This window comes from Colobus angolensis, unplaced genomic scaffold (genome assembly GCF_000951035.1).
Source record: "Colobus angolensis palliatus isolate OR3802 unplaced genomic scaffold, Cang.pa_1.0 Scaffold46, whole genome shotgun sequence".
NCBI classification, from domain to species: Eukaryota; Metazoa; Chordata; class Mammalia; order Primates; family Cercopithecidae; genus Colobus; species Colobus angolensis.
Window position 1 is genome coordinate 5,314,404 of NW_012118043.1, and position 12,491 is coordinate 5,326,894.

At 43.0% G+C, this 12,491-nt stretch overlaps 1 protein-coding gene across 1 annotated transcript in view; it reads right to left on the reverse strand.

The window, feature by feature from the left end:
* Nucleotides 1–9,928, reverse strand: part of RASA2 (RAS p21 protein activator 2) — a 140,401-nt gene extending 130,473 nt beyond the window's left edge. The window contains exons 1-3 of the mRNA XM_011958220.1: nt 9,833–9,928; nt 6,442–6,540; nt 46–268 (exon numbers count right to left, since the gene is read on the reverse strand). Of these exons, the coding sequence (XP_011813610.1) occupies nt 46–268; nt 6,442–6,540; nt 9,833–9,928 (418 nt within the window). The remainder of the gene's footprint in view (nt 1–45; nt 269–6,441; nt 6,541–9,832) is intronic.
* Between the last annotated feature and the right edge of the window lie 2,563 nt (nt 9,929–12,491).

Sequence of the window (12,491 nt, forward strand, 5' to 3'; positions counted from 1 at the left end):
CCCGCCCCCGCCACACCCGGGTCTCCATTCACCGCCCTCGCCTACCCCGAGTCAGGCTGCCCAGGCGAGAACCGCACTCCCGGCTTGGGGCGCTGGCTAAGGGTGGCTCCCAGTGGTGGCTCTGAGCGGCCTTAAAATCCCCTCCAGGAGAAAGCTCCGGCCCTCCAGTGACCCCTAAATCCTCACGGGAATTGGGCTCCCCCAGTGAACAGACCTGCACATCTAACGCTGGCGGGAAATACAGGCCCTTCCCAATCAGGGAAACTCCCTGTGGGAAGAAAATAGAATGGAATTTGGCAGGTGGGTGGACCTCAAAAGTATCTTATTCAAAAGGAGGCAAGAGATGCATTTGAGACTCTTCCAGTATTATCCAAATACTCCCCGCCCGCAAGCCAAACTCCTCCCACACAAATACCCTTTACTAGGACCACTTTTCTGCAAAAGCTGGTTCAAGAAAAGGACCGTCAACCCCCAACTCCAGCGTGAGTGCAGCGCCTGAGATCCTCTCATAGAGAAATTCTGAAGCATTTACCATCACTTTTGTATTTCAGGAACAGAAAAGGCAAAGAAGCGTCCCCCCCCACCACCACCACTACTAAAAGTGGGCTTTGTTAAAAAGTTGACTGACCCTAGGAAATGTGTAAATCTTTGACTAATTGTTAGCTTTATTTCAAGGGAACTCTTTACAGTGAGTAAACTGCATGAATAATACCCTGGTATGTGATGAGGAAGACAGTTTCCTGGTGTTGAGGTTGTTAACTACGCTGCTCTAAGAAGGAAGAAACTGTGACTTAATCGGGCAGGGTAATTCTTTTCCAGGGCAACAACAGGAATAAGCCAGTCAGTCAACAAATATTTTTGAGGGTCAAACATAGTGATGGCCTCAGACCTCAGAGACTACACAAAGGTTAAGATGAAGAGAGCTCCAGCTCAATCTGGAGGGAGACACAGAGAAGGCCAGAGGCACTGGAAGATAAGAAATAGGATGGGGAAACCTGAAAACTGAAGACAAACGTGCCGCCTGTGCAAAGGCTGGACAGCTGCAGAGAATGGTCAGAGTTTAACATGGACCTGGCCAGCGAAGCTTCCAGTTCTGCCTGTGTTGCGGGTGACCCCTATTCCCCCATGTGATCTTTACACCTGTTTGGATAAAGTGAACCACCTCCTCTTATATGAATGTTTTGCTGTCATTTCAAACATAAGTCCAAAACTTAATTTCCTGTCTTCCTTTCCAAATCCGAGTTCACACTTTATACTGTTATTCAGGCCAGAAACTTTGACTTTTTCTTATCCCTTGTCCCAATACTGTTTTCAGTTGCCACATCCTTCTGACTCTGCTGAAATCTCTTCCTTCCTTTCCATTCTCTGTCATTGCCCTTGTTAAAATTATTCTCATTTAAAGAGTATCAACGTGTTACAGGGTTTTTTTCCCCCTTATTTTTAAAGGCATTCCTTTTTAGAATCAGACACAGAGCCTGTTTTTACCCCTTTTACATTTGGGCAAGTTACTCAACCTTCCTAAACCTGTTTCTTTTCTTGTCTGTCTTTTTTTTTTTATTTTTAAAGGCATTCCTTTTTAGAATCAGACACAGAGCCTGTTTTTACCCCTTTTACATTTCGGCAAGTTACTCAACCTTCCTAAACCTGTTTCTTTTCTTGTCTGTCTTTTTTTTTTTCTTTTTCTTTTTTTTTTTTTTTTGAGACAGTCTTGTTCTTTTGCCTAGGCTGGAGTGCAGTGGCACGATCTCAGCTCACTGCAGCCTCAACTTCCTGGGCTCAAGTGATCCTCCCACCTCAGCCTCCTAAGTAGCTGGGACTACAGGTGTGTGCCACCATGTCCAGTTAATTTTTGTATTTTTGGTATAGATGGGGTTTCGCCATGTTGCCCAGGCTGGTCTCGAACTCCTGGGCTCAAGTGATCCGTCCATGTCAGCCTCCCAAAGTGCTGGGTGTAAGCCACTGCGCCCAGTTGAACCTGTTTCTTTAACAGTAAAGTGGAAATACTAAACTTTCTTCTTTGAAGAGTTGTTATTAAGATTAAATAATTATTGGGAGCAGGATGTGAGGCGTCTAGTGGAATGCTGAGCACGTAGTAGGATTACCTCAGTAACTGACCTCATGCTTTTGACTGGAACTCTTGTAATAAGTCCCCTATCCCCCTCATTCCTCCTACATACCACTTAAATTAACTTCCCTAACGAAAAAAAAAAAAAGGAGCTTGTCAGTTGCCTGCTCAAGGAGACATCAATGGCTTCATTTATCCCTTCAGCCAGCTAGCAAGAGCACACTACAGGTCACGAACAACGCTAGAAATGACTAAAGTTCAAATTCTTCAGTCAAGTGTTGGGACTGGATCCAGCCTACCTGACTCCTCTGATCTCCGACCACACTGAGCCCCTTTTCTCACCAGCCTGATTCTGGCCTTCCTCCTGCCTGGCCAAGTGATTCCTCATCCATCTATTTCTTTCTCCAATAAACAGAGAAATTATTTGAACCTTTGGACAAATGTATCCATGGGTAAAGTATCAATGTACAAATGGACAAATGTATCCAATGGACAAAGTATCAATATCTTTGTCCATTAGTGTCAAAGTCTTCTAATTTCCCTTCTTTTTCACTGGCTTAACCCCAAGTGCGTAACTCTGTTACTAAATGGTCACTGAAGGTGTGAAAACAATTTTACATAAAGTGACATTCCACTTTTTTTGTTCTTCCAGGCAGTCTTCCTGTTGCAGATTTCAGACTTACACCGTTTCACTAAAATCCCCAAACTCCACTGCTTTTTCATCCGAAGTCACTTCTAATTATTCTGGTTTTACTGATACTTGCCTACTTTGAAGAGCTCTTGGGTAATGTCAGTGTTTCCTTAATATAAAATACTTGGAAAATAAAGTTTTCTAAAGACTAACAATACATACAGTATAATTACAAGAAGGCTGTTACATCTCATTCCCCTTATTGTCCTTGCATTGGGTTTTAAATTCATCTAGAGTTCCTCTCTTTTCTTCATGATGTTTAGTAACTGGAACAATATTGCATCATCACAAACTTGAACTTCACTTCCTTCCTCAAATTATTAATGAATGTGTTTAAAGACCATCACTCCTATCTCTACCGCTCTTCGTTCTGATGAGCAACCATTCACTACTATGTCTTTTCCTATTTCTTCACCAGTTTTAAACTCATTCAGTCATTTTAACCCATACATTGGCTTGCTTTATGGCAGATGATGAAGGAAAACTATGTTGTCTCTTAATAAGAAGACTATAACCTGCAACTAGAAACTAATTCCATAACTTGTCTGTTATGGCATATTTTTGAATCAGCACCCACCAACCTATAACATGGCATTGCAAGGGGTTATCTCCTGGCCTTGAGTTATTTATTACATTTTTTCTGGTGAGTAGAGGGAAGAGAAATGTGCTTGCTTTTTAATATTTAAATGTAGATCATTTTCATAGGGCTGGACACTCATGAGACAGAACTGTTTCTGATGGACTGGTGGGAAAGCAAGTTCCTTTGATCATTGATAACTTGGTTTCCCCATTTAGCCCATTAGAGTACTGTTTGATGTTAAGCATTATGCACTCAGTTACATTATAAAAAAAAGATCTCTAAATCCAACTGCATTTTAAAAAATAAAATTGGAGTGGTAGAAGGTGAGGAGAGACCTTAAATGTTCAGAAAACTTACTTTCAACATTTCATTTGAAGATCAAATAAGGCCATTGACAAGGCTATGTGGACAAAAATGTGGACAAATTTTTACCTTAAAATGTCCAACTCCTTCGGTACAAATATTTTCAAGGCCAGATGTGTTGGCTCACGCCTGTAATCCAACAGTCGGTTGTAACACCAACTGAGACAGGAGAATCACCTGAGGCTAGGAGTTTAAGGCCAGCCTGGGCAACACTGTGAGACTCTGTCTCTACAAATATAAACAAATAAATGAGCTGGGCACGGTGGCACGTGCCTGCCTGTACTCCTAGCTAATCAGGAGGCTGAGGTGGGAGGATTGCTTGAGCTCAGGAATTTGAGGCTGCAGTGAGCTATGATCATCCCAGTGCACTCCAGCCTGGGTGACAGACAGAGACCCTGTCTCTAAAAAAAGAATTTTTTTTTTTCAAATTCGGTCTGCTCTTGCAAGAGAACTTTAAAGGCCTGGATATCTGAGCACGATACAGTTGATGCCCTTAGGTCAGTGTGACTTCAGTTATTTCTCAATCCCCCTCCTTTTGAACTATTTTGCCATATCCATTCCATCTCCAGTGCACTCTTGTCGTTTTAGAGTGATAAAACAAAACAATGGGTGTAGGCTGGGCATGGTGACTCATGCCTATAATCCCAGAACTTTAGGAGGCCGAGTTGGGTGGATCACTTGAGCCCAGGAGTTCAAGACTAGCCTGGGCAACATGGTGGGACCCCAAATCTATCTATCTATCTATCTATCTATCTATCTATCTATCTATCTATCTATCTATCTCAAAACCAACCAAACAAATAAAAACATACAAAACAATGAGTGTAAAAAGAAAACTGGAAATGTTGTGCAGCCATTCACTTGTTTCATCTTCTGCTCTGTACTCAGGATATTTTGTTGTTAGATCAGATCCATCCTTTCACCATGAACCCTAGAGACATGCTCCATTCAGTTGACAATAACCAGTCCAGAGGACTTCAGGCCATGGCCCAGCTGATTTCCATTCTCTGAAGGCACAGCTAAGACCTCCTGAGGCCAAGAACCCTGTTACTCAGCCTGGCTGGCACACACTTAAGTTTGCACTTCCTGTAGTCAGAAAAGGTGTATGGAGCTGGAGACCTACCTGGCTGTGCTCATGGCAGGTTGGAGATCGACATGTCACCTTCTAGTTCCTTCCCCAGGCCCTAGGAGAATAATGGAGTGGTGTTTGGATAGGTGATGCTCTTGAGTTCTTCCAAACTCTCAGAAAGGAGCAAGGAGACTCAGGTGGAGCCAGAAAGGAGCTGGCTCAAAGCCCCCTATTGCAACAAAGCTCTAGGTGGGAAAACATCAATGAGGATTGAGATTCAAGAATGCAGGTCCAAACAGAGCTGCTTTGGCTGCAGTTGCACATTCCTAAGCACTTCACTCCATTGTCATCTTCGGAGGATACACCTCTCACTAAGCAGTTTTTCCAGTGGTGAGGGTTTGGGAGAGCCCAATTCTGGGAAGTGGTCACTCCTAATAGGGCAACTTCTGAGCAGCTTCCATGATGTTTTTGAGATGAAAATGATGGTTAGGTTTAGCCTCAAAGAGCAGAAAGCTGGGTCCATAAAAGAAACATGGGAGAACTTTATTCAAGCAGAGAAGGGCACAGGCTGCACCTGGAGACCAAGTAGAACTCCAGAAAGGAGAACTGACTAGAGGGGTAGAAACTTGACCTGGAGGAGGAGCCAGCGACTCCCACAATAGCCCTTTATTTATAAACAGGACTTTATTGGGTTAGCTTCTTTGCAATTCTTTTGGCTTTTGCCTCATGGTCACAATATGGCTGCTGTAGCTCCAAATATCTCAACATCCAAAGGCAGGAAGGTGTATTTTTTCTTTTTTTTTTTTTGTAAAATGTTTTTTTCATTACTTTCAGTTGCAAGATCACAGTTACTTTTGCACCAACCTAATATTAGGGAGGAAAGCTTTTACAAGTAGCTTTCCTGTAAATCACCACCATAAGGTATCTTCTTAAGGCTTTCTCACAGTCACAAGGAATATATAATTTTCTTAGTCTAAGCAACATTGATACCCCTGGGTCTGGGGATGAACCCTCCTTCCCAGAGTACATTGCTACTTGAGACCTGAAGTCTGAACCAAACCAATGTTCTCTTGTGATACAGAAAAGGGAGCAGTAAGACATGGAGTTGGCAGCCAACTCTGTTCACCATATCAACATACTCATCTTCCAATAATAGTGCCTAAGTTCAAATGAAAATATTTCAATATATTTAATGCCCAACCTTCACCTCCTGACTTTGTCCCACAGAACTGGCCTCTTTTTCCTTTAGGCCATTATGGTACCCTGTATATATGAATACATATAATCATTGTAGTGCTCATAACACATTTACTATTCCTGTTTGTTTACCTGTCTGAAACAGTCTCAAAGACTGGACAATATTTTATTTGTCTTTGCCTCCCTAGTGCATAGAAAATATAGAAGAATGCAGAAGGCACTTGTTAAATGTTTGATAAATGAACGAATGAATGAATGAGCAAATAAATGAGATGGTGTGTTCAGAGAAGTTGCTAACAAATGAGCCTAGACTTCTGAATTTAAAATCCACAAGGGAAATCAGAGCAGACCACGGAACTAGCTGGCTAGGCCTGGGCTTTGCAGAAAGCTTAGGTGCAGAGAAAAGGCAATAGCTCAGGAGTCAGATGAGGAAGGAGAAAGGGAAAGAGTCAGGGTCTGGGGTTTCCAATCCTCACCCTGGGCGGGGGTGCATCTGTCACAAGCAGCTCATTTTTGACAGAGACAGCCAAGGAGAGCAGAAGCTCATCGATCGTAATCTGTGATCTAGATGTAGGCTAGATACAAACATCTTCAGTTTTTTATGGGTGGTCGTAGACGCTGGGAAAACGGATTTCAAAGTTGTAAGATGTTTTCACACTTGTTGTTATGACCAAATATCCAGGCAGCACGTCAGTCTGTGGCTATAAATGAAATCCTGTTAACATAAATAATCCACAGTTCTCTATCTTGTCTCCGCTTTCTACCTGCCCAAATAATTAAACCTCTTCCCAATTATTGATTTTCAGGAGTGCCCAGTGGGTTACATTGGCAGAGTAGGATGTGGGGAACATGATGGGGTTGCTGGATTTGTTATAGTCTTCCTTTCCTGGTCTGGCTTTCTCTGCCACTGTCACAAAAAGGGACCCTCACCACTTTATGATGCCTGCTATGAGAACATCAAGGCCCAAGCCAAGAGCGTTATCCGTCAGAACCCACAGGGCTTCCACGTTTTCAGCAAAGCTGGCAAGAAGGGTTACCTCCCCATCTCTAGGCCCAAAGCTACACTGCTTGGGCTCAGAGTCTTTAGGAACAGCCTGGCCTGGTATCCTAGCACTCACAGTTGAAAGTCCAAGGGAAGTAGAGAGGCCTGCATTGACATGCCTAGGCCAGGGCTGTTGGTAGCCTTCTCCTAGGCAATTGCCTCCTGCCTTTCATCTAAAAGAGGGCAAGATTGGGGATGGAATGAGGGAGTGAACCCCTCACTCCTTATCACATGTATAAAGATAAAATATTTTAATAAATTGTATTTTATCTAGTTCTAAAGACATTGGTACTTATTTTATAAACATGTAACTGAATTTTGGAAAACTGCCTTGGATATACAGCCACAAATGAAAGCTGGTGGCTTATCAAATAATTGACTCGAAATGGCCACCAGAATATAAAACATCTAGTTTGTGTATTGTTGTTTTAAGCCAGGTAAGGTGGGTCCTTAGGATTGAACTCTGGGGCTGTCTGTGCAGAGATAGAACTTGGAAGGGCTGTTGGAGAGAGGGGCCAGGGAGATTGAAATAAAAATCCAGAAGCATTTATAGAGCGTCCGGATGGAAGGCGAAATATCCCACTGTCCCCAACACCCTTAACTCCAAATAATCCTTCTTAGTGAATGTCTTATCTGCAAGAAGGCAAAACAAAAGTATTAACACCTCAGCTAAAGTTTCTTGAGGGGCGTGGTAGGATATAAGGTAGATTCTGAAGATTCTCTCTAGCCATGAGCAAAGCATAGAGAGTAACTTGATTACCCATAATGAGCGTGTCTTACATGTCATAGCTATTTTATTTGGTATTCTAGTTTTATTATATTTTTGTATTTCATATTGAAAATACAAATATTTACAAAGATTTTCCAAAATTTTCTGGAGTCTTCTTTACCCAACTCTGTTTTTTCGACAGGATCTGGAATTCTTCAATGGGAATTCTTCTACCTTAAAGGGTTTTAGGAAACTGATTTATATGGTTTGGCTGAGATTATTATATGTATGTAGTGCTGATTAAGAATAAATATCACACACTTGAAAACGTGTTTCAAATGAAACAAAGCTGTCTTTTATTTTGTCATTGGAAAGGGAAGCTGTAAGGAAACAACTGCCCTTCCTCCATTTCTCTATTTCAGGGTTTCCCGACTGTGACACTGTTGACATTTTGGTTAAGATGGGTAATTCTTTCTTGTTGGGAGCTGTCCTGTGCGTTATAGGGCATTTAGCAGCACCCTAGACTCTATCTGCTAGATGCCACCAGCATATTCCAGTTGTGACTATCAAAAATGTCTAGAGACATTGCCAAATATCCTCTGGGAGACAGATCACTGCCCCATTGAGAATCTCTGCTGTGTGTTAATACATCTCTTGTATTAACAGGGTCATTGTGTTTGTAAACCTGTCAAAGCTGAGGTCTGTGTTGTTCAGTGCCTGAGTGGGTAGAGTTCAAAGAAGCAAAGTCCTGATAGGAATTCTACTGTTAAAAAATGAGATACAAGTATATAATCTAGAGCAGTTCTTCTTCTTCTTCTTTTTTTTTAGATGGAGTTCCGCTATGTTGTCTAGGTGAGTCTTGAACTCCTGCTTACGGGATTCTCTTGCTTCAGCCTCCCAAGTAGCTGGGACCATAGGTGTGTGTCATAGCACCAGGTTGGAGCAGTTCTTATCAAAATGTTTTTCCTCTTATCTTCTCCAATATCCAACAAAACCAAGATTTCTCACCCTCTTTCCCCAGAGTAGCATGCTCTCCCATCCACCCATTCTCTCCTTCTATCTCTGGCTGTCTTCCTGCTCCCACTTGGTGCCTCTGAACACATCAAGGGCCCCCACTCTCAGTTGCCTCTTGCAAGAAAAGCTTGGCTTTGATTCTTTTCTCCCTAGAATGTACCCATGTGGCTTATGTCATTTCTATTCCTCCCTTATTTTTTACAGTTTTGCATCGAAATCCCAAAGATCCAGTCTGGACCCTCCACGCTCTTCTCTACAGTTGGGTGTGGGTGGATGGGAGAAACTGAGCAGCCCAGGCAGCACCAAATTTAGCAGAGTGGGGAGGAGGACGAGAAAAACTGGCAACACTAGTATGTGTGAAGGGTTGCAGATTTTTTTCACCCTACCCACAGATGTGCAAAGAAGATGTAGCATCTTCATTTCTCTAAAATTGTTCTTCTCTTCTTTATGAGTCTCCAATCACTGAACAGAGGGGAAAATAATCTGGTGCACCAGTTTGTTTGTTTGTTTGTTTGTTTTGAGACAGGGTCTCACTCTGTCACCCAGGCTGGAGTGCAGTGGATGATCATAGCTCAGTGCAACCTCGAATTTCTGGGCTCAAGGGATCCTTCTGTTTTAGCCTTCTCAATAGCTGGGACTATAGGTATAAGCCATTTATTTTTATTTTATTTTTTGTTGAGATGGTGGTCTTGCTTTGTTGCCCCAGCAGATCTCAAATTCCTGGGCTTAAGCAATCCTTCTGCCTTGATCTCCCAAATCACTGGAATTACAGGTGTCAGCGACCTAAATAGGCACACTATGTAAATGGTCCATCCATTTACGTAAATAATGCTCAGCATCTTAGATATCTGTATTCTTTTTTTATTCTTTTTTTATTTTTTTGAGATGGTGTCTGGGTTTTTGATGGAGTTGTGGCTAAATGACCCCATAGAGACAGAGAAGAGGTGGGGTCCTCATATCGATGCAGTATCTTCTGCATCTTTGCAGATTTCTGCTGTGGGTGGGTAGTCTGGATACTTCCTGGATACTTCTTTTGAGGGTGAAATGGGCTCAATCCTGGGAGTTGTGTGAGGGCCTGCTATTGAGGCTATATCTATAGTACCTGTGGTTTGGTTTCTCCTGGCTTGGCAGGGCCTGCTTGTTTTCCCTGATGACTCAGACGCCACTCTGGCTGCCTCTCAGACCCTACATCCTCCATCTGGCTCTTCACTAGAATGCCTCTCCCCAGCCTTGCTGCTGATTCACCTCTCCTTTGTGATGGCTGGTGCCTGGAAGCCTGGTGGCTACCAGCTCGGCTGCTTTCCAGGCCTCTTCCCTGGAGTATGTGGGAACTCCTTGGTCCAGTCTATTCCATACTGGTCTTGGGGGAAGCTCAGGAAATTATATTTCACCCCTTTCCCTGCAAGCTATGCTGTACTATTGAGTTAAACTTTGATATAGCCACTTCCGGGGTGGTGTCAGGCAACCGGTAAGGTGAACTCCTCCCAGGGTCCCAAAGATGCGGTACTCCAAAGCCCTCAGACTTTCCCCTCTCTGCTTAACAAACCTCTTCACTTTGGGCAGGATCAGGAAAAGGAAGATTAGATGTGGCCTCCCTTACCTCTCTCTTCTTTTTTCCCTAGGTAGTCCCCTGGGATGAATAGCGGGGAGGGGGTTTCCTCTTTTTCTTCTTGTCTTTCCTTGTGTAAAACTCCAAGATTGGCCAGGCGCAGTGGCTCACGCCTGTAATTCCAGCACTTTGGGAGGCCGAGGCAGGCGGGTCGCCTGAGGTCACGAGTGTGAGGCCAGCCTGGCCAACATGGTGAAACCCCATCTCTACTAAAAATACAAAAATTAGCTGGGTGTGGTAGCGGGCGCCTGTAATCTCAGCTACTCAGGAGGCTGAGGCAGGAGAATAGCTTGAACCCGGGAGGCAGAGGTTGCAGTGAACCAAGATTGTGCCATTGTACTCCAGCCTGGGCAACAAGAGTGAAACTCCATCTCAAAAACAAAACAAAACAAACAAACAAACAAACAAAAACCTCCAAGATCAAGGAATCTAGAACATTTTTTCTCTCTCTCTCTTAAAAGCCTAGCTTTTAAGCTACTACCTGGCCAAAAAGCCCCCAGATCCTATTTAGAAGTTGATAATTAACTGTTTTTTCTTCTTTATCTTTTCTCTCTCTCTTTTTTTTTTTTTGCATTCCCTCTGTAACAATCCTAAACCTCCCTGAGACAATTGGAAACCTCTAAAGATTGGGGGAAAGGTAAGTATAAGAAAATGTAAAAGAAGGCAGCGAGTTGAGGGACTTCAAAATTATATTATCACCATTATATACATTGATAATTTTTCCTATGAACATCATGTTCTAATGTGGTTATTCCACAGAGGCTTGCAAGGCTGAGACCACAGCCCTGTGGGTAGACCACATCTGTCCAGCCAATGGCTGAAAGAAGATGTAGGTCCTCAGACAGGAAACCAGAACTCTGAGGGCAATCTTAGCAGACAGGAGAAAGCGTTCTTGGCTATCTTAAGGTTTCTTGGCCATCTTAAGGTTTCTTGGCCTGGCCTCACAGGAGCCTCAGGACAGTCCTCCCACATGTGGGTCAATTTTCTCTCTCAAATGGAGTTAGGCCAGGGTCTTTGAAGGCAGACTTCTTTGTAGGTCTCTGCTTCCCTGAATCTACAATTCAAAAGATTAGCGAAATAAAATATTTTTAGTAAGAGGACTAACATAGGAGTATCACTTTTTATTTTGCCAAACATGGATGTTTAAAACAAAGCATTGTTTGTATTGCAAATGTTTCTTTCAAAAAAAGTAAAAGTATTATTTGTATTGTCAGTGTTTTATTTAATACCTGAAAAGTTGACAATTTTATTTTAAGGAAGGCGTCATTTGCTGACAAGCAAGAAAGTCACTTCAGATGCCTGGATGGCATGGAGCAAAGGCATGGAACAGAGGCAGAGAAGGGAGATAAACAAGGTCATTCCAAGGCTGGTAGGTATACTTCTTTGCCCACAGGATTTGCACGAGGGCTATGGGAGGTGGGACCACAAGGACTCCGGAGCATGTAGATCCTTGAGTAACAGAGTGAGGACTAGAATGTCCACTGTGAGAAAGTCAGAGCTTCTGTCTGTTTCATGAGGAAGGAATTGACTAAGAGAAAGCCGTATTTGGGAAATTTAAGTTGTAGGTTATGTGCAGCTTCTGGTGGAATTACTGCATTTTGTGGGAGAGAAGTGAGAGGAAGGAAAGCCATTTAGGAGAGAAAGCATGGAATCTATCCCAGACTTTGGCTGAAGTGTAACATCTAGTGCGACATGAATGGGGCACTTTTTCTGCATCTGTTAGTTATTGTGTCTGTTGGTTGCCATGGGGGACCGGGTGATTTTAAGAGAGCCACAGACACTCTTAAAAATCCAATAGATATGCACAAGGTAGATTTGAACATTTTAGACAATTTCTGTCTCTTCTGTACAGAACTTAGTCCACATTTGTACAGGTCTTCCACCTTGGTGCCTGTATGGTAATATGGCTTGCCCTTTTCCTTTGGGTCACTTACCACAATTCAGATTATTTCATTAACATGAGCGTTTCATTAATATCTGTTTCCTTCACTAAACCATGAGGTCAGTAAGAACAGGGCTCGTGACCGGCGCGGTGGCTCACACCTATAATCCCAGCACTTCGGGAGGCGGAGGCGGGCGGATCACGAGGTCAGGAGATGGAGACCATCCTGGCTAACACGGTGAAACCCCGTCTCTACTAAAAATACAAAAA